This window comes from Hyperolius riggenbachi, chromosome 12, assembly GCF_040937935.1.
Source record: "Hyperolius riggenbachi isolate aHypRig1 chromosome 12, aHypRig1.pri, whole genome shotgun sequence".
Taxonomy (NCBI): Eukaryota; Metazoa; Chordata; class Amphibia; order Anura; family Hyperoliidae; genus Hyperolius; species Hyperolius riggenbachi.
Genome location: NC_090657.1, coordinates 59755013 through 59782331, shown reverse-complemented (window position 1 = coordinate 59782331; position 27319 = coordinate 59755013). Strand labels below are relative to the sequence as shown.

Sequence of the window (27319 nt, the reverse complement as noted above, 5' to 3'; positions counted from 1 at the left end):
ACGCGGGTCTTGGTCTTTCCATGGCTCAATTTTCGGTGGCAGAGAGTAAAGATGGCATTGCTCTCATCTGAGGCAGACACACAAAAAATGTCCACACCGCTGAGCCCTGGGGTGATGGCACTTTGGTGGTGGCGGTCAACTGAGTGTTAAGTGGGGTGCCAGAATCAGAGCAGGAGGAGGAAGATATGTCACGCTTCCGTGTGGAAACTGAGAAAGATGAGGTGTTCTGTGTTAAATAGTCAACTACGTCCTGACAATATTAGGGGTTGATGGCAGGTGCCTTCTTCTGAACACTGTACTTTGGTCGAGGGCCGCATGAAATCACGACAGCGCAACCTCGAACAGACCTGTCAGGTGGCCTGCCTCTGCCTTTTGATTTGTCCATATTGGGGGGGGGGGGGATGAAGTGAAAGGTATGCACTGACTTTACTAATACAATGTACAGTTACACAGGTGCAGTGAACAGGTATGCTGTGACTGCTGGTACAACAATGTGCGGTTACACAGGTGCAGTGAACAGGTTGCAGTGACTGGTATTACAAATGTGCAGCTACCTGTCACACACACACACAGGTACCCTGAACAGGTGCAATGACTGGTGGTAGTAACAATGCGTGCACTCATGCAGGTATAGGTAGGTAGGTGCACTGAACAGGTGCAGTGATTGGGATTACAAATGTGCAGCTGCCTGTCACACACACAGGTAGTCACTGAATGTGCTGGGCCTGGCAGTGGCACAGTAGGAATTAAGGTGCCCAAGGCCAGCTGCGACTGACTGACTGGGCTGTATATAATGCAAGTGGGCCACAAACACACGAAAAAAAAATAGACAACATTAGCTCTCAAAAGAGCTGTTGAGGGGTGCTTTTTTAGCAATAAGAATCTGCAAGGAGCACGCTAACAAGCTTACAAGGGCCTAACCAAGCTTTCCCTATAGCTTTCTCTGCAGCAGCTCTTTCTCTAATTACTGCAGGCACACGAGTGAGTCCAATGCCTGATGATGCCTGCCTTTTATAAAGGGGGGGGGGGGGGGGGGGGCTCCAGGAGGCAGTGTAGACTGATTGGCTACAATGTGCCTGCTGACTGTGATGTAGAGGGTCAAAGTTGACCCTAATGATGTACTATGGGGGCAAACCGAACTTCCGCAAAAGTTTGCGGTTCTCCGCGATCGCGAACCACGGAAGTTCGCCGGCGAACAGTTCAGGCCATCTCTATTTATAGGCACTTCAAGTTTATTTAAAGACAGAGACACAACAGAGCTATCAATAAGTATGATGTCACCTGACAGTGATGCACTTACTGGATGGAGCAGCACAGGCAGGGCTCGACACTTCGGCTGGCCCCCAGCCCTTCATGTTGCAGGCAGACACTTGTACATAGTACTCCTTCCCCTGCCAGAAGAGTCAAACATTGGAGTTAGGATTTTACTGGAAACCATCAGCTTGCTGTTAGCGATAGCAATGCTTAAGAGAACTCATGAAGAAGCATGTGATCAGTTTGGATCAGCTGTTAGATTTGTAAGGCTCTGATTTGCTGGTCATGATCATGTGTTAAACCAGGAAGTCATCATAGCAAATCAGAACCTTACAAATCAGCTGATCAAACTGATCACATGCTTCTCCATGAGTTCTCTTATGCACGGCCATCCCTACTTGTTGTGTAAAGTAAAATAAGTTACACCTTTCGACACTGCAGTCTCCTTCACTCCCCACATTCATCTCTGATTCCCACCAGCGCCACCTGTGCAACATCTTCAAAATGTGCTCCTTTCTTACTCCAGAGGCCAACATCAAACTCCTAATACCCGTTACGAAAGAACACGACTGGAGGCGCCCCAAAAAATTATAGAACAATTAGAAAAAGGCTATAGGGATTAGGATGCAGCCTTTGGAAAAACCTGCATCCAGTGCGATTTTTTGGATGCACCCAATTTCAGATGCAGCCTACTCCTGATTTCAATAGGCTGTGATTTAGCATCCAAAATCGCGTGTGGGAAACGGCAGCGGCTAATGGAAATAAGCCCTAAGTGTTGAGTCACTTTCATATAACCAAGTGAAGCAAAAAAAATAAAAATAAAATAAAAATCACTCCCTTTAACACGAAAAATTTTAAAATGCAAAAAATCACACATTTCAGTGTTAAAAAGTGCAAAAAAAAGTGAAAACTCCCAAATATATTACCAAATGATCTGAATTTTACATTATTTTTGTGAAAATTAATGCAAATAGAATATCTGTTTTTTTGCTCATCATTGGTCACAGATGGGGTGGATTTAACCAGACAGAAAACACAACTTCCTTCAGAAACAGGAAGTTGGTTCATTTAAAGAGTACTCACCATAGAAAGGCCTGTGATGGTGCATTTCAAAGATTGTAGATGATCGACGATGATCTCTCCAGCCAATGGGGAGAAGTCTGAGGAGGTGCTCCACTCCACTGAAACAGAATTTAAAGCATATCATCTCCTAATGAAAAGTTCCACAATACACATTTTCTTTAATTTTTGACTGTCCCTCTTTCCCATTTGAAAATAAAATTGGGTGAAGAAGCACAACAAATTATACAGCCATATAGTAACAATTTTGGAAGGGTCCCTGGTGCCAGGCACACTTGAGCAATAGCGCCCTGTCCCATGGATATACCCGGATATGGTAATTTACCCTGAGATACAGTATAAGGTGCATGGAGGCAGACAAGATAGTAACCAGTGTTGACCATTAATGTATACTTTTACTTTTGTGAAATTTCCGTATATATACCGTACTCAACTATAAGTCTAGAAATGTAGGTCTAACTCACTACATAATAGTACAGGGGTCGACGTATTCATGAGTCAAAAGCAACACTGAGTAATATGTGTACAAGTAGTGACATTCCCATTTGCAGCAATGTACCTAGTGGTAAGTGACACTTTCTTTATAAAGGAAATGCAGAGAAAACACAGCTCTGGAAGTCCTGGCCACAACAATTAACCACTTCATCCTAACTGGACAAGTATACACGTCCAGTGTAATTGTGGAGAGTAAACCACCAGTTTGTTACTAAGTGAGGCACATGTAGTATCATTTAATCCGGGACAAGTTGTAGAATACATTTTAGTGTGTTTTACAGCTTGGGCCCACATCACATGAGAAATTGGTAGGGACAAACTCAATCCAACACAAAAATGAATTCTCAAAATGATAATCGAACTTGGGAAACTTAGTATAGCTACACAAGACATATGGGGTAACATTTTAACTGTGATAAGTAGTAAAATAGATTTAGGGTGTTTTTGGGTTAAGGGCCATGTCTTGTGTATTCTTTTTAGAAACAAACTGAATCAAAACCAATAAAAATGTATATATTCTGTACCAAAACCAAGACTTGTAAAATGAAAACGTGAAAGAATATAAAAGAAAATAACTATATTGTTACCTAAGGAACTTGGCTTTTTAAATATGTATGCCATGAGGGTATAATACTGATAGTTTTGCAAATAAGGATTTGTAAGCATCCATAGTGTACAATGAGAAAGCAAAAAATACAAAACTGAGAAAGGACACCTTTAATTCCAAATACAATATTGTCACCCTACATTGTACTAGGAACATAATCTAAATGTTTTAATAACCAGGATTGATAAGCAAATACAATTTGTGGGTTTAACTTATAGTTAGTTCTTTTTATTGTAAAGCTATAATGAATGTAAATAGAGAAAAAGTGTGTTTTTTCCATTTTTCCCTTATTTTCTTTAAAATGCATAGAAAATAAGCTAATTACTAAAAACAAAATATTAATCACTAAAAGCCTAATTTGTCCTGAAAAAAACAAAACACATACGGTAAATAATTTAGGTGTGATCAGTAGTAATAAAGTTATTGGCAAATGAAGGGGAGCAGTGCTGATATGTGGAAATTGCTCTCGTCCTGATGTGCTTAACAAGGAAAGAGGTGGTGGTGGGGGGGGGGGGGGGGGGGGGACTGTTCTGTAGGAAAGGGAGTAGATAATGGCTGCACTTGGGGGTCTGGAGGAGTTATTGGCTACACTTAAGGTCCAGGAGGGGTTAAGGGCTGCAATGCTGTATGCAGTGCAGTCATTAACCCCTCCTTGTCCCAAGAGCAGCTGTTAATTCTTCTTGGTGCCTAAGTGCAGCCATTAACTTTGATGGGAAGACTTATACTTGAGTCAATAACAATTTCAGCTTAAGAGGGTCAAATCTTGGAGTAGACTTACACACAAGGTAATTTTTGTAATTATGATCTTGCACGTAATCTTGATTTTGCACTACACAAGTTTTGGTTGCAAAATTCATTAAGGTATTTTGAACATTTTTCTCATAGATGAGTGTATGTGTGGAAATTTGTGGGCATGCATGCAAAAATCGATTTTCACCAAGTTCTTTGAAGTCTGAACAGGCACAATAATTTTTCTTTTTTACATAGATGAAGATGTCACAAAATAACAGGTCAATGCAAAATTAAGCATTCTAATCACGATTACACGAGAAATTAAATTTTGCAATAGTTTGAAATGTTTTTCTACTATTTTGTACCATAAATGCAAATTTCACAGTGAAATTACTACTATGTTCCAGAGTGGAGGATAAATACTGAACATCTCACTTGTTTTTACTGCATGGTCTAATCTTAGTGAATTGACATTTATGTGGTATTTAATGAACAACTTGGTAATTTACGGTAACTCCCTAGCCGGTAATTTAAATTTTCAATACAGTAACGGCTTAGTGAATTGACATTTGACAAAATGTTCGGAAAAATCAACCAATCAATCAAGTTTTCTGCTTTACTGCATGTGGTAACGCTTAAAGGACAACTGAAGAGAGAGGTATATGGAGGCTGCCATGTTTATTTCCTTTTAAGCAATACCAGTTGCCTGGCAGCCCTGCTGATCCTCTGCCTCTAATACTATTAGCCATAGCCCCTGAACAAGCATGCAGCAGATGAGGTGTTTCAGATTTTAAAGTCAGATCTGACAAGACTAGCTGCATGCTTGTTTCTGGTGTTATTCAGATACTACTGCAGAGAAATAGACCAGCAGGGCAGCTAGGCAACTGGTATTGATTAAAAGGAAATAAATATGGCAGACTCTGTATACCTCTTACTTCAGTTCCCCTTTAAGGTGGCCGTATATCAGGCAATGTATGGGCAGATCATCCAAGAGACCAATCTCTCTCTGATCGAATCAGATTTGAGAGAGATTTGTTGCATGCCCATACACCCAGGCGATTCCTGATTGATTTCATGCTGGAATTGTTTGGGAATTGGCCTTGTGATGCTGCGTCTGCCACCTCCGGTGCTGTCCTCCCAGTGTAAGATGTTCCCTCCCTGGAGCCTGATGCAGAATACTTTACCTGTCCATGTCCACCACCTGCTCTGGTCTCCATCCACAATCCACATCCATACTCCCCACGTGGCTGTCGGTGTATACACGGGCTCCTGTGACATCACACGTGCCCACGTTGCTCTGGAGGAGCATGTATGCGGATTGTGGACGGAGCCCGGAGCCAGCAGCGGATACTGACAGGTAAAGTATTCTGTACCAGGCTCCAGGGGGCACATTTTACATTTGGGGGGACAGCTCCGGGGGTTTCTTCACTTATCCTGATATCTCTCCCAGTTACCATCGCATACCCAATTGACCACGACCGCTTGAAATCTTGCAGCATGTCCGAATCCCTACATGTGACCAATTTCAGCCTGAAATTGGTTGCATCGTCGATTGGCCATGCTTTTGGCAGCACCGATTTTCATCCAAGATGATGAAAGATGTATAGCCACCTTTAGTGAATTGAAGCCAGTGGCTTAATTGCAGTGGACCTCAGAATGAGGCAGATCTTATCTCAGTAGACTCCAGAATAAAGGTATCCATACATTACTCGATGCATGGCCAGATCAAGCATGAGACAGATCTCTCTCTGATCGAATCTGATCAGAGAGGGGATCTGCTGGCTGCCCATATACTGCAGACTGATTTCTAATATATTTAAGCATGAAATTAGGGATTAGTCTAGCACCGCCACTTGCCTGGCTGCCCCCTAAGTGCCCCCTCAGGTGCCTGTGCTCATTAAAGTCTCACCTGTAGGCCGGTGCAAATGCTGGCCATCCAGATTTTACACTGCATATAGGCATGGAGCGCACTTACTCTTGGGGGACACCGATAAGCGGTCTGATAGGTACTTCAGTCATAGCGATATTGAACAGAGTTACCGTCGCACACCAAAACTACTTGCGACCAATATTTTCCAGCATGTCCGATTAACCAATTTTGCACCAAGATCGATTGATGGTCATGTCACAGTACCTATTCTTTTCCGATTTGAAAAATTATTGAATTTGAAGGTTGTCCAGGATGCAATCTCAAGTGTTGTATTGGCACTTTTAGAGAGACCTTATTGCAACAGATCCAGGAATGAAACCAGCTCCATCTCGCAGACCCCAAAATGAGCTTGACCTTATCACGGTGGACCTCAGAATGTAACTGGCCACATCATGGTGGACATCAAAATGAGACTGTCCTCATCACAGTGGACCTCATAATGACACTGGCTTTATCACAGTGGACCTCATAATGACACTGGCCTTATCCTGGTGGACCTCAGATTGAGACTGGCCTCATCACAGCGGACCTCAAAATGAGACTGAGCTTACCACAGCAGACCTCCAAATAAGACAGGCCTTAATACACCTCTGAGGTTCACTCATATCTATGGATATGTGGCACTAATTATCTCTATCTTATTGGAGGTCTGAATCGGCTGGCTGAGTAAACACTAATTCTTTTGGGCACGCGAGGTCACCTGCTCCGCGATTTCACCACAGGTACACTTTACCAAATAACATTCTCACAAATCATTTTCTGGCCGATTTCTAAGCCGGGATAGACACAATGGCCAGCACTGTGTACAATGTAAACATACGAGCAAAGCTTGTGTAGCTCTCAGAGGGGCTATTCCTGCCTCTACAGGACATTGGGTTAGACAGGGAGCTGCACCAGCGAGGCTGATCGCCGTCCCTGCCGCCAGCCGTTAATATATGTATAGCTAACACATTCTACATGATGTGTAAAGATATTTTCCATGTTTGCTAGCGTGCTCGCCGTATGTTTTAATGAAGGCACTCTTGTGTTTCAGAAGTGAGCAAACAGTCGGCGCATTGCTGCGGCTGGCAGAGTAAGCAGCGATATTTCAATAAACAAGAGTGTAAATAAGTATATAAAACAGTGTAAGTTGCTGGCACATAGGCAGGCTTGAATTATGTGCCCTCATAACTGCCAAGGCTATTTCTCCCCACTCGCTGTAAATGTTTTAACAGATGATGGCTTTCAGGTGCTCCGCCGATAAACTACAGCGGGAGGGAAAATCTTAGAAATGTTTCAGATTTCGGGGAAAGCGCTTACTGATGATAGGAGGTCGAGTTACGAAGTTATGAGAATGCTGGAAAACCTTAAGCGATACGGGAAAATTATAGAAAAGTTCGATACATACTTCAGAAGAGGGAGACCTCTCCGATCATCGTCCACCCCAGCGCTGCTCGCTGGAAGCCTCTTCTTCCTCGGGGCCGCACAGGACTAAATTTACCAATAGGCACTGTAGGCTGGTGCCGACTACCGGCTTATGTGTGAACGGCGGCTCACTGGCTGCCCGAAGTGTTCCCCTTCTTGCCCTCCCTCTGCAGAGTGTGAGTAAAGTGTATATGAAGATACTCACCAGCACTAGAGAGGGGAGGGAAGGCTAATTGTACTGGTTGGGGGAGGGAGAAAGGGGAGCTATTAGGGTCGGGGGAAAGAGGAATGTGGCTTGAAGAGGTGTGGCCTGTGTTAAGGGGTAGGGTTGAGGACGCCAGTGCTTATGTGCCTGTAGGCTCCTGAGCTGTAAATCTGGCTATGGCACACTCTCGTGCCTGTAGGAGCGCAGACACAAGTACCACCTGCACCTACAGTGGCACAAAGAGTCTCACGTATGGAGGAAATAGTCGTGCATTAGCGTCTCCGTGCTACTGTGCAGGCCGAACTTGCACCTGCACAGTGTGGCCTCGTTCCTACATAGGCGTGAGTGTAGCCATGGGAACGCATTCAACAAGCTGTTGTCAAATAGGTTTGGAGGGTCCCAGTGCTGGAACGGAGTGGTTGAAAAAATGGGGCTATCGAAAGTCTTCCCTCTACTGAGGTAAGTAGCTATCTTTTCTCTTATTTTCTCACAGGTACACTTTATAAAAATGGTCTGCTATTAAGTTTTCAGCCCTTGCAGCATCTGGTTCAGATCAGAATATAGTTGTGATCAGTGGCGTAGCTAAGGAGCTTTGGGGCCCTGTGCGAGTTTTACATTTGGCCCCCAAGCATTCTATGAATAAGTACAAATGGTGCAACAAAACCCGCCTTGAAAAACATTTGGCCCTGTGTACAAGGATTCAGCCAGCAGGCATATTGGTATCTCACTGTCCATCTCAACTAATTTGGATGGACTTATTTACCTATTTTTTTTATGGGGGGGTGGGGGTGGTAATTTTACTCATCTGTAGTGGAAATAGGGGCTGGGGAGGAGAGGAGTTTCCCCTCCCATGCAAGAAAAAAAGGAAGTGGTCTTTACTTAAAACTGCAGATTGTAATGGAAGTTTATTTTATTTTTATAGGAGGACCTTATAGCTCTTTAAGGTTTGTAGTCGCTTTTGTCAAGCTTTGCTTCTGGTTGTGTGGGTTTGTAACATGCAGTCAGAGCTGGATCATCCACAACCACAAGGCAAACAGAGGCAGCTGTCTAGGGCCTGGAGTGATTTGGGGAGGGGGGGGGGGGTGCTAGCCCCCACCAAACCTAACTAAAAAAGCCAGGTGACCATCAGCGTTGGACAAAAAGTTCTATCTTGCCTAGGGCCCCATTTCATCTATCCTGTGTGCAGGGACGGATTTACCATAAGGCAGTGTAGGCACGTGCCTACAGGCGCCTGATGATGGAAAGGCAGCTCACTCCCCTCCCCAAGTGCCTCCCTCCCTCTTTCCCTATGCAGAGTCCTGAGCAGAGCACAAATGGGAGGTAGGTTACTCACCCAGCTCTTGGCATTCCACTGACAAGAGCTCCCTGCAGTTGGGGACATCACTAGCTACTTAATAGTGAGGATAGCTCTGACTACCTATACTAAGGGGCACTTATAGCTACCTATGATGGGCAAGGGAAGTAAGGGAGAAATGACAGCTGGGCCAGCCAGCACACTTCTCACAGCAGTGTGGTTCGGTGGGGTTTGTAGGTTCATGGAGAGCGAAATCTAAGGTGCCAAGAAATCTGTGCCTATAGGCTCCTGTGAGGTAAATTCGGGCCTGCCTGTGCCTAAAGCATCTTGAAAAGATTTGCTTCGCTTAGCTGTTCCAAAGTTGTTAGCTGCTTGTACTGTATTCTGTCGCCGGCTGAGGGTGGACGAAAAGGGCGCCGCCATAGACTTTAACCACTTGAAGACCAGGGGATTTTTCCCTGCGCTGTGCTGGGTGGGCTCTTCAGCCCCCAGCACAGATCGTGTTGCAGGCAGAGCGATCAGACTCCCCCCCCTTTTTTTCCCCACTAGGGGGATGTCCTGCTGGGGGAGGGTCTGATCGCCGCCGCCTGTTTGTGCCTTGAGAGGGGGGGGGGGGGGGGGGGGGCTCCTCAAAGCCCCCCTCCGCAGCGATCTTCTGCCTCCCTCTCTTTCCCTCCCTCCCCTTCTCTGTACAGGATGGCGATCCGTCCTGTACCGCCCGATAGGCTTCAGCCTATCATATGCCGGCGATCCCCGGCCAATCAGAGGCCGGGGATTGCCGATCTCCTTTACGGCGCTGCTGCGACAGCAGCCCCATACGCTGTAAAAACCAGGGATTTCTTCCCCGGGTGTTTACAATTAGCCTGCGAGCCACGATCGGAGGCTCGCAGGCTGTTCACGGAGACACCCTCTGTGAACTGAAATGGAAACCCACTTACGACCAGCCGCCGCCTATTGGCGTTAGGCGGTCATTAAGTGGTTAAAGCAATTATCGTTAATACGGCCAAAAAAGTAGTAAAAAGGGCGTCGCGATAAAGATCGCTAACAACATTAGAACATTAAAGTTTTTGAAGTAGGTTATCGTTTTAGAAGCTTGCAACGTTATAGTTTTTATCAAATTATTTTGTTTGCATGTACAAATTTTACGTTATCAAAGATATTATCGTTTCTATGTGGAAAAGGTTGTTTCTGCAGATGGAGTGGTTAGGGTTGGGCAACACCAGGGGGATGGTTAGGATTAGGCACCATCCGGGGGAGTGGTTAGGGTTAGGCACCACCAGAGGGGTGGTTAGGGTTAGGCACCACCAGGGAGGTAGTTAGGGTTAGGCACCACCAAGGGGGTGGTTAGGGTTAGGCACCACCAAGGGGGTGGTTAGGGTTAGGCACCACCAGGGGAGTGGTTAGTTTTAGGCACCACCAGGGGAGGGTTCTGTGTGAGAGTAGGGTTTGGTTAAGCTGTATTGTTGAATTATGTAACGATTTTTAACGTTAATATCCTTTCGTTATTTCCTGTCTGTTTTAACAACGGTATTGATTGTTAACCAAGGTTGGCAACGATCTTTATCGTTATCAGATTTCGTTATCCACTGGCGCCATTTCGTTATACGGCCAGGACCTATTTTCACGGCGCCCTTTTTCATGCATGCCAGCAAACAGTACTCAGACATACAGTGAATAGAACACAATTCAATTTGTTTGATATGCCATTCAACCATTCTTCGATAACCTAAAAAAAAAACGCATACACAAGTCTAATGATAATATTAGCATGTATTAGTCAGGAAGTAAATTCTTTTTAAAGCAATGATGAACTCAGCAAGGGCAACCTAACATCCTGAGTTATAGCACCAAATGTAATCCCGCTAATATTACATAATCAGTTATGAAACTGAATATGGTGAAAGAGAATGGTTCTTATTTCAATAAATCTAGATTACACAGGGATAGCGACAGCGATATTCATTAGAGGCATTTGGTTCCTATTTAACAAATTAAAATTCCGAGGGATGCCTTGGGCATTTTTTAACAATTTAAAAAGTTTCTTTTTTATAAAGCAAAACTTTGAAATGGAAGAGATTTGTTTATTCGATTTACTGCTATTTGTTGTGACTCAGTGCCGATCTATGGAAGGACATGTAAAGCGAGAGATATGGAAGTTGAGATCTTAATTCCGAATGAGAAAAAAATAAACATGCCAGTTACAAACAAGCAAGACAGGAGTCATCAGGGCTGAAGGGTGAGGGAGTGGTAATAGTGTGCTTACCTCCCATTAAAGGGATCCTAGCAGCTTTTTTTCTGCAGTTTGTCCTGGTTTCTAATAGCTGTAGGAGCTGTCATTTCCCCCTCTTCCCTTCCCTCTGCCTTATTTATCCAAGAGGCACAGACTAACCAGCAAGCTCATGGTGACCCAGAACTCATTGGAGTGTGTAAGGGACTACAATGGTCCTAAAAGCCCCCTTACTAAGATGTTAAGAAAAACAAAAGTTTGCTTTCCTAAAACAGAAAGAATTTGCGGTAATTCAGGTTGGAGTGAGCTTGAGATGTCTCCCAGAGCACCACTGCTGAATATATGCAAATTAACCATTGTACCCTTAGAAGCTAAACACACCTCCAGAACCGCTGGAATGCAAGTGGATGTAACCAAGTGTGACTTCTCTAAATTGGTTGAAGCACAGTGTAATATCTCCCCCACCCACTGCTGATGAAAGCTTTTGTTTGCTCATTGCTACTGCTAATTACAGCAGTCCTTATCTGCCTGATTTTTTCTGTCTGAAGTAGGGCAATAAAAGCCTTTATCAAACATTTAAAGGGGCACTGTGGTGAAAAATTGTAAAATTTAAAATATGTGCAAAAAAATAAATAAGAAGTAAGACAAGCGACCGGTTTTGGACTAGTCCAATTCTTCATGTGGGGGGGGGGGGGGGGGGGGGGAGGGGATTCTCAGGGATTTATTTATTTTCAAAAGCACTTAGTGAATGGCAGTTGCTCTGTCCAACTGCAAAAAAAAACTGTGTAGCGAGCAGGGAAGCTGGCCAGCATCATTGTTTAAATCCTTTTAAGGGAATTTCTTTATGAAGAATAAAATCCTTGCTGAGAATACCCTATGAAGAGGTGGACTAGTCCAAACCTGTAGCTTCTGTCAGATTGCTACTACCTACTGTAAGGGACAGCAGCATAGGAGAAAAGTAATTTATGGCTCATTTGACTCTTTTACCTACTTCTTATTTGTCTATGTTTGCACATATTTTAAATGTTAAAATTTTTCGCCACAATACCCCTTTAAAAAAAAAGTCCATTCTTCCTCTTCTTTTTACATTTAAAGTAATGGGCCACATTGTTAGCATGCATTTTTAATGTGTTATCGAGATGCTCTGGGGGCTAAAAATGCTGTGCGGTTAACTTTAAAATGGCATTAAAGAGGAATCTAACTGAATGTAACTAAATGAATAAAAATGCTTATATTTTACAAATACTCATTTATAAATTATTTATTTAGTGTTTGCCCATCGTAATATCTTTCCTCACCTCAATTTACCTAAATTTATCACAGGTGGAAACATTGTTACTGTTGGCAAGGTACTTGCTCTGGAAAGTTAGTTTACTGTGTGTTCCGAAGTAAGCAGAAACGATACCTGGTATCCCAAAGTGCTCTGGGGCAGAAGGCTGCATAACTAAATAGCCTAGGTTAAACGTCACTGGAAGGGTGGGGCTGCATACCAATATACATCAATATAAATATATAGGAAGTGTTCCTGATGCTGAAACCAGGTTAACAAATGTAAAAGTGGGTATCCAGAATCATTTACTACAATCTACTAAAAATCTCTAACTACTTTCACCTTTTGGACGTTGCTATTACGTCCAAAAGGCTGCTTCTTCATTGCTGCATGTGGCTGCGCGACCGTGCGTGCGCTCCCGTGCTGCTGCTCCTTATCCCGGAGATCAATGAATGGGAACACAGTTCCCATTCATTGATCCAAGTCCCCATTAGAAAGAGCCGGGCTTTTTTCAGAAGCCCTGCTCTTTCTAAAGAAGAAAAAAGTTCCCCGTCCTCCCTTCACTTCCTGTATGCGGGCTCTCTTGCTTACAGGACTAAAAAAAAAATTGGGGACTGTGGCCATTTTGTGGCCAAATAATAAAACATCTACATACAGTTTTTTTAAATAAATACAATTACATTTAAAATTAACTGTTTACCCCCACACTCAAAAAATACCCAAATACATTTTTTTAAGAAAAAAATTACAATAAAAAAAACAAAAAAACAAAACCAATAGTTCCCTAAGGGTGTGCACTTTTTAAATATGCATGTGAAGAGGGAATATTACTTCTATTTTTTAAATTATAAGCGTGTAAATAGTGATGGATGCAAAACTGTAAAAATGCTCCTTTATTTCCAAATAAAATATTGGCACCATACATTGTGATAGGGACATAATTTAAATTGTGTAATAACCAGGACAAATGGGCAAATAAAATATGGGGGTTTTAATTATGGTAGCATGTATTATTTTAAAGCTATAATGGCCGAAAACTGAGAAATATTTATCCATTTTTTTCTTAATATTCCTGTTAATATGCATTTAGAAAAAAATAATTCCTAGCAAAATAGAACACCCAAAGAAAGCCTAATTAGTGGAGGAAAAAACAAGATATAGCTCAATTTATTGTGATGAGTAGTGGTAAAGTTATTGGCTAATGAATGGGAGGTGAAAATTGCTCACATGCATAAGGTGAAAAACGATTGAAGGCTGAAGTGATTAAAGGGGCACTATGGCGAACATTTTTAAAATTTAAAATATGTGCAAACATAGACAAATAAGAAGTACATTTTTCCCAGAGTAAAATGAGCCATAAATTACTTTTCTCCTACGTTGCTGTCACTTACAGTAGGTAGTAAAAATCTGACAGAAGTGACGGGTTTTGGACTAGTCCATCTCTTCATAGGGGATTCTCAGCAAGGCTTTTATTCTTATAAAGATATATATTCCCTAAAAAGGATTTAAACAATGATGCTGGCCAGCTTCCTTGCTCGCTACACAGTTTTTTGGCAGTTGGACAGAGCAATTGTCATTCACTAAGTGCTTTTGAAAATAAATAAATCCCTGAGATCCCCCTATGAAGAGATGGACTAGTCCAAAACCTGTCGCTTCTGTCAGATTTCTACTACCTACTGTAAGTGACAGCAACATAGGAGAAAAGTAATTTATGGCTCATTGTACTATGGAAAAAACTTACTTCTTATGTGTACAAGTTTGCACACATTTTACCTTTTACAATTTTTCGCCATAGTGCCCCTTTAAGGAACTAATATTATTATGCACTTCAGATGAGCATGCTACTAGGATGCGGGCTTCTGAATACAAGAGCGCCGCTATTTTAGAGGCATTAATACACTCATAATGTCACCTCCAAGCAGCAGCTCAGAAAAGAGAGACTCAGAAAAGAGAGACTCACAAAATTGTGATTAATGCATAATAAAAATTGGTTCCTTAATAGTAATTTTATTGGGCGGTAAGTGGACTTTTGCCCAACCCCCTTACTCTAGCCTTGTGTCCTATTCCTAGTCTTTGCTCTTAAAGCAATACTGAAGCAAGCTGCAAAACACGAGTTACATACTCACCTACGGAGAGGGAAGGTCAAGGCCTAATTTATACATTTTGTGCCCCTAGGCCAAGTATGTTGTGGCTCCCCTTTCATGTGCAGCAGTGCCCCTCCCATTTCATCTGCAGCCCCATCTGCCATGTGTATCATGAATGTACAGCAAACCCGCTCTTATACAGCTCCCTTGAGCATTACTTTTAATGTTTCATGTGTTCCTCACCATTTTCTGCCTCCTCTTATATGTTAACTAGGGACCTTAGCCCATTTAATAAGGGGCTCTAGGTCTGTCACCGCCGCCACCTGTCAGCGCGCATCCCCGCTGCCCGCGCGCACATGCTCGCCCGGCCGGCCCCCTAGCTGTCCTGCTCCTGTCCGTACAACGGCTGTCCCTGCGGCACATGCGTTGTAGCACAAACGCAGACACACACACACACACACGGACATGGGATGCAGAGACATGGGTTTTATTAGGAAGGATAATAGTTAGGAGTAAGTCGAGAGTAGACTCGTTTCAGGAAAGATGTAGGGTCCTCATTCGAGTTAGCCACCACACTCGGTAACAGATCAATTTGTATGTAGGAGAATCAGTTTGTGTTTATGAGGCCACATCAAAAATAGTTTTGTGCAAAAATCAGTATCACATTTTACTATATCAAAAATCACAAAAAGTTCCTTCACAAAATTCACAGTTGAAGTATTGTACAGTTTTGAAGAAACAGGAAGTGTTTTGTTGTATATAGTTTTAGACAGTTTCTGATTTTTGCAGCTCACAGGTTGCTGGACTAGCCATCTGAGAGATACAGGTGCGTCTGGTTGTAACAGATGCCCTATTTTTCATTTCCTCTGCCATCTTGCTTTGTTTTGAGGCATGTGTCCACTCATCGACCACTAGCACCTGACTCATATATGCTTTGTAAAGGCCTGATGAAGGATCAAATTGACCCGAAACAATTCCTCTTTTATATGAGCATTTTATATAAGAAACCCCTTTTTCATGTCCGGTGCCCTCTTGAACTACAGCTGCTCAAGGCCCAAACCTTGGTGGCCTCACCAGAAAACTGGCTCTGGGGAAGGCCCTGGATCCCATAGAGCCTTCCTGGTCCTCTCCCCGTGCCCTCATTCCACTGCCAGGTCTCGGTAAAGTTCCCTTACCAGCTTGGTGGTACCTCTTCAGCCCTCCACAGGCAGCTTTCAGAAGTACTTGTATCCCCAAGTACTTCTAGAGATGAGTGGATCTGTAGTGCGCATGGATGAATCTGGGCTTGCGCATGCGCATTACATACGTGACCACCATCAAAAGCACTGAGGCATGTAAGTGGCCACGGCGGCATCATGTGAGTATGCTGGTACATACTGATGGCAAGTCACCACTATGGCAAAGGAGATCACCACTGTAAAGTGTGAATGGACAAATTTAACCTATTGTTATTGACTGCACTTTACACTTGTAAGGAGAGAGGGAGGAGAGCAAAGCAATCCGGCCCTCTGCAATATTAATATAATGAGGTGCATAGTCAGAGGTTACGAAAAGGGAAAACTGCATGGCATAATGATGTTTTGTTCCAGAGCTACTGTTGTGAAGAAGGTCAGGAGAGTTTTTCATGGTCTGGCGAAAATCCCTCCCCCTTGACCATTCAGCCTTCCCAACTGGTTATTTATTTTGACGAATGGCATCACTGACCAATAGAGTAGCTCAGAAGCTCATCCATGATCTCACTCTACTCTCAGCTCCAGTTATATCCCCTTCAATTACTGGAACTCCTGAAAAGCGCAAATATACAGTTTTGGCAGATGTTGACCTCTACTCCTGTAATTAATAATTCTTCTGTTATATATTGGCCACATTTATCTCAGGGGTGCCATTTTAATGGTATTAAGTTGTTAGACATGATGACTCGCTCGTTCCATTCCTCCTTTTTCTACATGAAAGCAACTTAAAAACACAAAAATAAAATGGAAAAAGGGGAAAAAAATCCTGCCAAGCGCTTTACAATAATTAAAACAAGCTTTCAAAAAATGTCTTTATTACACTGGAGTCTGCAAAAATTTGAAACTCAATTAGCCTGCAAAAGCAGAATCGTCACAATTCTTTTCATGTCGGAGTAATTGCAATTCTAGTATATATTATTGTCTTCAACGAGCAGATCCTGCCTTGATTACTGTTTTGTTCGCCTCTCCCCCCTGGGCAAAGATCAGGAATAGGCAGCGCTGTTCTATAGTTGATTCCATATGTGGCCAACATGTTTCACCATTGATAAAAATTGCTAGTGACATTTGCTTGGTGCTGAGATGAATTGTTTACTTCGGAGTTTCCCTTTAAAATCCTGCCAACAAACAGGAATATTTTTGCTTTACGGCATCTTTCGCCTCTCGGAGGGAAACACAAAGTTAATTATTAAATTCAGGCACGTTTGAAAAACACACGAGGGATAATGTCATATCCAAGACTATCGGAACGTCCAAGCAATTTATGTTTTCCATGTTCGGTGTTAGAAGTCATGCCAGGGGATGCCTCTGTCTTTAACAAGCCCAAATTTTTACTTTCTCCAATAATTATGCGTCTTGCGGGTGAAAAGGAGGACGATGGTGGGCTGGCAAATAAAAAACTCACCAAGGCTGAAGCAGGTGTTTCCGGGGGCTGTGGTGCTTCTCTGGGTTGGGTGGAGATGAAGGATAGGTGGCGGAGGACAACTGTAAGGACATGAAGTAGGGATAATATTTTGTCTTGGGATAATGGAATCACTAGGACATGGACTGGAATGATTTAAAAAAAAAATTCGGGGGGGGGGGGGGGGAATGGAAGAGTGGGGGTGCTAGGTGGAAGCAGGAAATTTGGGTGCATGAGGCAAGTGGCCAAAAAGGGCGCTGCCTTTCACTCCCATAATAATAAATATTGTTTGACGGGTGCCGAACAGGAAAAAAGGGTGCCCGGAGATAATTAACATTTTCTATCTGCGTTTGTGATGAGTTTACAAAATGCGACCATGATTAATTACGTTTACAGATATACTAAACATATGTATCGTATTTAACTGAAACGTTATTTAACATTTTTTCACTTACTATTTGTAAAACATTATTATCCGCATAATAAAGTGATCAGTAAGTAAATTGTAATATATTTTTTACAGTCACTATTTTTAACATTATTATTCCCACAATAAAGTGATCACTAAGGGGGGGTCTTAGGGTTAGGCAGCACCAGGGGAGATTTAGGGTTAGGCACCACCAGGTGGGTCTTAGGGTTAGGCACCACCAGGTGGGTCTTAGGGTTAGGCACCACCAGGGGGTCTTAGGGTTAGGCACCACCAGGGGGTCTTAGGGTTAGGCACCACCAGGGGGTCTTAGGGTTAGGCACCACCAGGGGGGTCTTAGGGTTAGGCACCACCAGGGGGGGATTTAGGGTTAGGCACCATCAGGGGGGTCTTAGGGTTAGGCACCATCAGGGGGAGGTCTTAGGGTTAGGCACCACCAGGGGGGGGGGTCATAGGGTTAGGCACCATCAGTGGGGTCTTCGGGTTAGGCTCCACCAGGGGGGTGTAAGGGTTAGTGATAGGTAGAGGGAGGGTTCTGTGTAAGAGTAGGGTTAGGTTTAGTTGTAGTAAAACGATGACGATGCGCCACTATGTGACGGCGCGAAACGGCTGTCTACCTCCCCACCTGCCTGTACCTCTCTCTGGTATACCTTTGGGATTTGTAATGTATGCCTTTTTAATCTTTTTCAAATAAATCAAAAAGTTTTACTTAGGGATGTGCAAAGCCTCTTTTTCTGCATGTTGGACTTAAAGGACAACTTAAGTGTCCTAAAAAAAATGACTTGTACTCACCCGGGTCTCCCCTCAGCCCCCTGTAGCTGAACGGTGCCCTCGCCGTGTCTCTCCGATGCAGCTGGACTCGCCGGTGGCCACTTCCGGTTTCGCCGTCACCGGCCGACAGGCTGGGAACGCAGCTGATTAGCCGCGTTCCCGGCCGCAATAGCGCCTTCTTTAATGCTATTGCGGCCGGGAACGCGGCTAATCAGCCTGTCGGCTGGTGACGGCCACACCGGAAGTGGCCGCCGGCGAGTCCAGCTGCATCGGAGAGACACGGCGAGGGCACCGTTCAGCTGCAGGGGGCTGAGGGGAGACCCGGGTGAGTACAAGTCATTTTTTTTGGGACACTTAAAGAAAACCTGTACTGAAAATAAAAGTCAAAATAGGCATACACAAGTCATACTTACCTTCCATGTAGTCTACTCCTCAGTGTCTTTCTCCTGTCCTATTTGTTCACTATGATCAAGGGAATTTTCCGTCCTCCATTTTGAAAATAGCCATTACCCCATAACAGCTTTCTGGTCAGCACACAGTTAAACTGTAACATCGCCCACTTGAGCCATAGGGAAACATGAACATTACCTGGTACATCTGTTTTCCTCTCAGCTATAACTGACAGCAACTGATATTTTACTGACGGCAACTGATATATTTCAGATCTGACAAAATATTGTCAGAACTGGATGGGATTATTGTCAGAAGAAAATGGTGAGCTTCTGAGAGGAACTGATGGCAAGGTAACTCTGTAATGTTCACTTGAAGTTACCTCATGTGTTTATTTTAAATATTTTTACTCAGTACAGGTTCTCTTTAAGTTTTCCTTTAACTCTGTTTGGCTGATTGCACTCCCATTGTGTTTTTTGATTCAGCCTCCTGTGCATGGTCACACTCTTCTGATTGTAATTATAAGTTTCACTTCCAAAACAGGGAAGATTATTGTTTGCACAATTTGCGATTTCATACACATTATTACATGTTTTTTTTAATTTGTAAAACATTATTGTATTGTATATTGAAATACAACACAATGTTTTTATAAACGCTATTACCGCTTATCGTTTACATCACACGCCCTTTTTGCATGGACGTTGTGTGAGGGAATAATTGTGGTATGGGGAGGAAGAGAGGTAATATTGTATTGTGGGTAGGTCATCTGCAAGGACATGTGGGGGAATATTCTATGTTGCGGAGGGGAGGTGATTTCTAGGACTAGGAGGGATAATATTTTATTGTGGGAATGTCATCTGATAGGGCATGTGGGGGAAAAATGTATGTTGTGGGGGTGATGATAGAGGTTATTGTTACTTTGCAAAAAATGTATTTGCATTGACACATCATTGTCCACCCCTGTTAGACAGCTTGAACGCTCAGGCCGGCAGTGCAGCTCTGTTAAAGTGGACCTGAACTCTTGCACAGGACAGACTGAAAACAGAGAGAAACACACCCGGTATTTATTGAGAGTTTAGCCCGTCTAATCAATCCCCCCATATGTGACTATTCACAACTGTCATTTGCTCTCTCAGCTGTGTCATCTGGCTGCCTCGGCAGAGCAGCTAATTTGTCAACACAGGATGTTGACCTTATGTCTGCTTCCATGAGAAGCAGGAAGTAGACACACTGCAGATTTATTGCAGGATTTGTATCCGCTGCAAAAAAGAAATGTTTTTTCTGTAAAGGCTATCATGCTGTTGCTTATCTTTTAGATCAGAGAGGAAGTCCTGAGTTCAGGTCTACTTTATGGAATAGGTATAGGAGACATTGACATTTCTTTTTCTATTGAGGCGATCTCTTTTCTGCCTTTATGAACATTACCATTTATAGCAGGAAGCGCTATAGAAGCTCACAAGGGCTTCACACACAAAGCCTTTCCCAGTAAGAGGAACGCAGACAGATATTAAACCTCTCCTCATATAGGATAAAAGGATAAAGTCGGGGGAAGACAATACAACTGGTATTTGCATTACATGTCTGGAGAACATCAGATAAAAATGAAGAGATGGATCATTTCTTAAAGTGAAACTCTTCATTGAAAATTGTTCCATAGGACCTTTAGTAGTTTAAAGCTCCAGCTTTGACACTTTTCTTTTTAAATATGCATTTAGTGAAAAAAAAAAATATTTATTAATCAAAAAAACTTCCTAAAAAGGTGTGTGTGTGTGTGTGTGTGTGTGTGTCTGTGTGTGTGTGTGTGTGTGTGTGTCTGTGTGTGTGTGTCTGTGTGTGTGTGTCTGCGTGCGTGTGTCTGCGTGCGTGTGTCTGCGTGTGTGTGTCTGCGTGTGTGTGTGTGTGTGTGTCTGTGTCTGTGTGTGTGTGTGTGTGTGTCTGTGTGTGTGTGTGTGTGTGTCTGTGTGTCTGTGTGTGTGTCTGTGTGTCTGTGTGTCTGTGTGTCTGTGTGTGTGTCTGTGTGTGTGTGTCTGCGTGCGTGTGTCTGCGTGCGTGTGTCTGCGTGTGTGTGTCTGCGTGTGTGTGTCTGTGTGTGTGTGTGTGTGTGTCTGTGTGTCTGTGTGTGTGTGTGTGTGTGTCTGTGTGTCTGTGTGTGTGTGTGTGTGTGTGTGTGTGTCTGTGTGTCTGTGTGTCTGTGTGTGTGTCTGTGTGTGTGTCTGTGTGTGTGTGTCTGCGTGCGTGTGTGTCTGCGTGCGTGTGTCTGCGTCTGTGTGTCTGTGTGTGTGTGTGTGTGTGTGTGTGTGTGTGTGTGTGTGTGTCTGTGTGTGTGTGTGTGTCTGCGTGTGTGTCTGCGTGCGTGTGTGTCTGCGTGCGTGTGCGTGTGTCTGCGTGTGTGTGAGAGGGGGGGGGGCTGGCCTGGTTGGATAGTGCACCCATTGACGCCAAGTGAGGCGACTTCCTCAGGCGGCAGAGGTCTGGGGCCAGCACCAGGCAGAAACAGGAAGTGAAGAGAGTGCCTGGCCAACCTACAGTATACTAGGAGCAATTAAACATGGCTAATCTATACTGGGGGCAACTGTACCCAGCTACCAACACTGGGGGCACCTATAACTGGCTACGTACCTAAACTGAGGGTGTATTTTGGGGAGCTCACCGCAGCTGTAACGTGCAGTGCAAATTGTTGGGTGCTGTGCGATCATTCTAATTCAGGGGGGGGGGGGGGGGGGGGTTGAGGCGCATCCTCACAAGTTTGCCTCAGGCAGCAAAAAGTGTAGTACCTCCTAGGATGTGGCTTAGCTTCTGATTGGAGGAAGCTCAGGGAGGCAAGCAGCGGCAGGGACAGAGACGGGGAAGCACCGACTAATTGACAGGCTGCAGGTAAATGCAAGGCTAGCGACAAGCAGATTGTCGCTAGCATGGAATTTTTCTCAGGGGGGGAACACCTCGGGGGGAGGAGGGGGGGACACTAGAGGCGGCAATAGCGAGACACAGAGGCATGTCATTGTGCACAGGACATGCCTCTGTTTGCTTTTAAGATTTAAAATACCCGCCTCCGGTTCTCGTTAACATAAGTGGGCAATAAAAAGAGCTAATTTATTTGGCTTCAGACCCTCTTTAAAATCGATTATATAAATAGATCTCTCTAAAATGAACAGTGCTAGCTTGTTGGGACACTTCCATTTCCACTCTCTCTAATATATGTAAAAATTGTGCTAATAGTATCATTAAATACTGCAACCAGCCGATCTGGCATGATGTCATTTCCTGTGTGGACTATCCAAGGCAGGTCACCCCTCTCGTTCCTTCCTCTTGCCATATTTTCCAGAGAGATCAGTGTTCTCGGGGCTGTGATGTGGGAGCAGGTAACTGGAAACGCTTCTCTTTAGACAGAATTACACAAAAGCATTACGGCTATTTTTATTGGAACGGGAGCAGCCGCCAGCATTGTAAAAACACTGGGCGATACGTAATCTGTCCAAACCGCTAGAGAGCTAACTTCATAGGACGTCTGTCCAAGGCTATTATGACTGTCCCACGCTACACTGGTTATTCTTTACCAGCATTCTTTAAAGCCAGCTTAAAGAGTTTCCCTAGGTTAGAATCTGAATCTACACTCTTAAAGGAGTTAGGGAGTTAGGAGGTAAAGCTGCCTAAGTACAGAGGTATTTTCATGCTGGATCCACATACCTCTATGGGTTGTCCGTTCCTCTCCTCGTTCTGCCTGGCCCTCACTTCTTGAAAAAACATCACTTATGGCTACATTTTTAGAAGGTACGTGAAGGCTTGCTGTGGTGTTCCCTCCTATCACCCTCCCTCTTAAAACAAACCTGAGTCAAATAAAAGAAAGAATGTATACGTACCTTGGGCTTCCTCCAGCCCCCTTCAGGCCATCCTCCTGGGGCGCCTCGAAATTCTGCTCTTCATCCCAGTAAAGCCTTCAGTTGCAGTGTACTGTACATGCGCAGCTAGGCCGCACGTGTGTGTGCACCACCATCGCAGGGAGCATTCTGCACCTGCGCAGTCAGGGTCGGACTGGGACACTTGGGGCCCAAGAAAGAAATTTCAACCTAGGGCCCACACATCACATGATTGCAGTGAAAAAAGGGCGTGACCATGCATCGGAAGGTGGGCGCGGTCATGATGTATTATGGACAGGGCCAAATGTACGTGATCTTAGCAGCATTGTAATTCAGAGACACTGCAGCCCAGCAAAACTTTGCATAGAGTCCCCTCATTCAATATAAAGTAATGTCCTACTTTGCAGAGGTTGCGACCACAGAGATTGCAACCGCACCGGGGCCCTTGAGCCAAAGGGGCCCCGAAGCACCCTCCCTCAACTACAGTATTACCTCTTTATTGGTCCTGTGCTCATAATAATCACTTCTATAGATATTATCATAAGAGAGAGGCGCCAGCAGGATAAAAGGTAATACATTTTTTTTCTAAATTTGCTGGGAGGCAGTGGTGGACTTACCTCCAGAAAGCAGACTCAAACTACTGTCTGAATTAAACAAATACATTTATTATTGGTACCCCAAAAGATGCAACGCATTTCGCAGGCACAGCCCGCTTCATCAGGCAATAAGATAGGGGACAAACAGTAGCTCGTCAGTAGCACAAATAGCGCCTCTTTATTTAACTTCTATAGATACTTTGAACAGTGGTAATAATCATTAACAAGCTATTTCCCATCCCCTTTTTGCACCTCTGACACTGTAGTTGCCATTGGCAAGTTTTGGTGCGTCGTATCAATTGTTATGTATAGAGTGCTTGGGGAGCCCCATTGTAAAACTTGCATTGAGGCCTACAGCTCCTTAGCTACACCACTGCTCTCAGCATGAGTGATTACAGCACTGAGAAGAGAATTTTTGTGCTGCAGGCAGCAATTGGAGCTCTGTCAGACAAGGAGGGGGGGCCAACCAGAGACCTGGAGGCGGGGCCCACCGAGGGAAAAACCTGTACTACTGTGGCCCAGTCCGACCCTGTGCGCAGTAGTACTAGACACAGGAGCGTGATGGAGGGGTGCGCGGCCAAACTGGCTGTGACTGAAAGATTTACCAGGACATAAAGAAGAGGATCAAGGCGACATGGAAGAACGCCATTAGCCTGAAGGAGACTGAAGGAAGCCCCAGGTATCTGTAAATTATTTAATTTGTCTCAGGTACATTTTAAAGCAAATCTGAAGCAAAAAAAAAAGTTAGATATAAACCTATGTAGGGGGAAGGCTCCCCCCTGTTGAACTTCTGTGCCTTCAGGACTAGAGATGGCCCGAACCTCCGAATTTCGGTTTGCGAACTTCCGCAAACATTCGCAAACATGCGAACTTTTGCAAACCGCAATAGACTTCAATGGGGAGGCGAACTTTGAAAACTAGAAACATTTATGCTGGCCACAAAAGTGATGGAAAAGATGTTTCAAGGGGTCTAACACTTGGAGGGGGGCATGGCGGAGTGGGAAACATGCCAAAAGTCCCCAGGAAAAATCAGGATTTGACGCACGGCAGTGTTTTAAGGGCAGAAATCACATTGCATGCTAAAATGGAGGCCTAAAGTGCTTTCAAACATCTTGCATGTGTATACATCAATCAGGTAGTGTAATTAGTGTACTGCTTCACACGGACACACCAAACTCACTGTGTAATGCACCGCAAACAGCTGTTTGTGTAGTGATGGCCGTGCTGGACTGGTGCGCGCCATGGCCAGAGTGCAGGCCATGGCGGTTTTCAAGCCCATATGGTCGGGCTGAAGTAGCTGAATGACAGAACAACAGTGACTGAGTGTCTAGCTGATCGAATTTGGTCTGTCCACAATCAAGCAATTACCTTATTATCTATCTTCTTGGGTCAGGTGTGCCCCCCAACCCCAACACACTCATATAGCCGTCGGTCATTACTTCGTTGTGATATGCAAGCCCCTTCACCACGGCAAGGTAACGATCACGAAGGGGAATTGACACTTGTACATGCCTTTTGTTTTGTTGTTGCAGCTACAGTGCAGCCAGAAAAATTAGACAGGCATATACATGCACTAGAAACATTGTTATAGTGGCCGCTGCTAGCAGCGGCCTTAAAAATTCAGGAATCCGCCTGGAGTTCAGGTGGACCCTGTTGGTGGTGGCAGTCAAGCGACCTGCAGGCAGAGATGCTGTGTGGGGACCGACTTAGTCTTGGGGCAGGCAGCCAGTCACACGGCGTGCAGGCAGAGATGCTGTGTGCGGGGACTAACTTAGTCTTCGGGCGGGCAGTAACCTTCCGGGATCCATGCCTCATTCATTTTGATAAAGGTGAGATACTGAACACTTTTGTGACCTAGGCGACGTCTTCTCAGTGACAATGTCTCCAGCTGCGCTGAAGGTCCTTTCTAACAGGACGCTTGAGGCAGGTGAAGACAGAAGTTGGGTGGCAAATTGGGACAGCTCTGGCCACAGGTCAAACCTGCGCACCCAGTAGTCCAAGGGTTCATCGCTGCTCAGTGTCTACATCCACACTTAAGGGCAGGTAGTCGGCTACCTGCCGGTCCAGGCGTTGGTGGAGGGTGAACCCGGAAGCATTAAGGTGAGGCATTGGACTAAAGAATGTCCGCATGTCCGACATCACCATGAGATCGCTAGAGCGTCCTGTCCTTGCCTGCGTGGACATGGGAGGAGGAGGATTACTAGCAGTGGCACCTTGATTCCGTTGTGCTGTGACCTCACCCTTAAATGCACTGTAAAGCGTAGTTGCCAGCTTGTTCTGCATATGTGCAGCATCCTTTCTGCCTTCAGGTGAGTTGGTAACATGTCCGCCACTTTGTGCCTATACCAAGGTTCTAGTAGCGTGGCCACCCAGTACAGCTCATTCCCCTTGAGTTTTCTAATACGGGGGTCCCTCAACAGGCTGGAAAGCATGAAAGATGCCATCTGCACAAAGTTGGATCCAAACGTACTATCCAACTCCTCTTGCTCTACCTCAGTGATGGCAGGTAAGTTCTCCTCCTCCCGCCAGCCACGAACAATACCACGGGAGCGTTGAGCAGCACAAGCCCCCTGCGACGCCTGCTGCAGTAGTTCTTCTGTTGCCTCCTCCTCCTCTAAAATAAACCCCACCTTCCGCATCATCTGACTCCTCTTCCCCATATGACTCTTCCTCCTCCTCCTCCCCCCCCCCCCCCCCCCTCTGTGCTGCCACAGGTGTTGAAGAAACATCTGGTTCTGATGAGAATTGATCCCACAACGCTTCTTCCTGTAACTGTTCCTGTTCATGCTCATCCACAGCTTGATCTACCACTCTACGCATGGCATGCTCCAGGAAGAAGGCATATAGGATCAAGTCGCTGATGGTGCCTTCACTGCGACTCATCATGTTTGTCACCTCCTCAAATGGCCACATGAGCCTGCAGGCATTTCGCATGAGTGTTCAGTGCTTCGGCCAGAACATCCCCATCTCCCCAGACTGTGTCCTTTGACTGTAGTTGTAGAGATACTGTTTGACGGCTTTCTCCTGTTGTAGCAGGCGGTCGAACATCAGGAGAGTCGAATTCCAGCGAGTTGGGCTATCGCAAATCAAGCGCCTCACCGGCAAGTTGTTTCTCTGCTGAATATCGGCCATGCCATGCTTTAGGACATCCTGTAAGCCTAGGTACTTAGACACAAATTTCTGGATTACGAGATTGAGCACATGTGCCATGCAGGGTACATGTGTCAACTTTCCCAAATTCAAAGCCAAAATGAGATTGCTGCCGTTGTCACACACCACTTAGAGACCACTGTCTCTTAGAAACCCACGTTGCATCCGTATCATCAGAATCATCATAATCATCCTCCCCAGCTTCGCTTGTATCAAAAACCTCCAAAACTGCACCAACAGCAGGTACTTCATCATCCTCCTCCTCACACCTTACGTCCATAGTGTCGCCTAACTCAGACATATGATGTGGTGTAACTTGCTTAGTGCCTTCATCTTGTCGTAGCAATAATGGCTGTGAATCAGTGATTTCCCCACCAAATAACTCCTGCGAAGTGTCTCTGGTCCGCCTATGGCTCTGCTTCTGCCTGTGGTTTTGTCTATATCGGGGGGGGGGGGGGGGAGGAAGAAGTGAAAGGTATGCACTGGCTTGACTAATACAATGTGCAGTCACACAGGTGCAGTGAAAGGTATGCAGTGGTATTACAATACAGTGTGCAGCTGTCACGCAGGTGCAGTTAACAGGTATGCACGGGCTGGTATACTAAACAGCGTGTGGTCACACAGGTGAAGTGAACAGGTATGCAGGGATTGGTATTACAAATGTGCAGCTGTCACACACAGGTACCGTGAACAGGTGCAGTGACTGGTGGTATATTACACTGCTTGCGCTCACGTAGGTGCACTGAGCAGGTTACAGGTATGCAGTGCAGTGATTGGTATTACAAATGTGCAGCTGCTTGTCACACACACACACACACACACACACACACACACACACACACACACACACACACACAGGTACCATGAACAGGTGCAATGACTGGTGGTGCTCATGTAGGTAGGTAGGTGTACTGA

The 27319-nt window shown here is 44.7% G+C and overlaps 1 protein-coding gene across 1 annotated transcript in view; it reads right to left on the bottom strand.

The window, feature by feature from the left end:
* Window positions 1–27319, bottom strand: part of ANKFN1 (ankyrin repeat and fibronectin type III domain containing 1) — a 964382-nt gene that overhangs the window by 236860 nt on the left and 700203 nt on the right. The window contains exons 10-11 of the mRNA XM_068263418.1: window positions 2338–2435; window positions 1301–1391 (exon numbers count right to left, since the gene is read on the bottom strand). Of these exons, the coding sequence (XP_068119519.1) occupies window positions 1301–1391; window positions 2338–2435 (189 nt within the window). The remainder of the gene's footprint in view (window positions 1–1300; window positions 1392–2337; window positions 2436–27319) is intronic.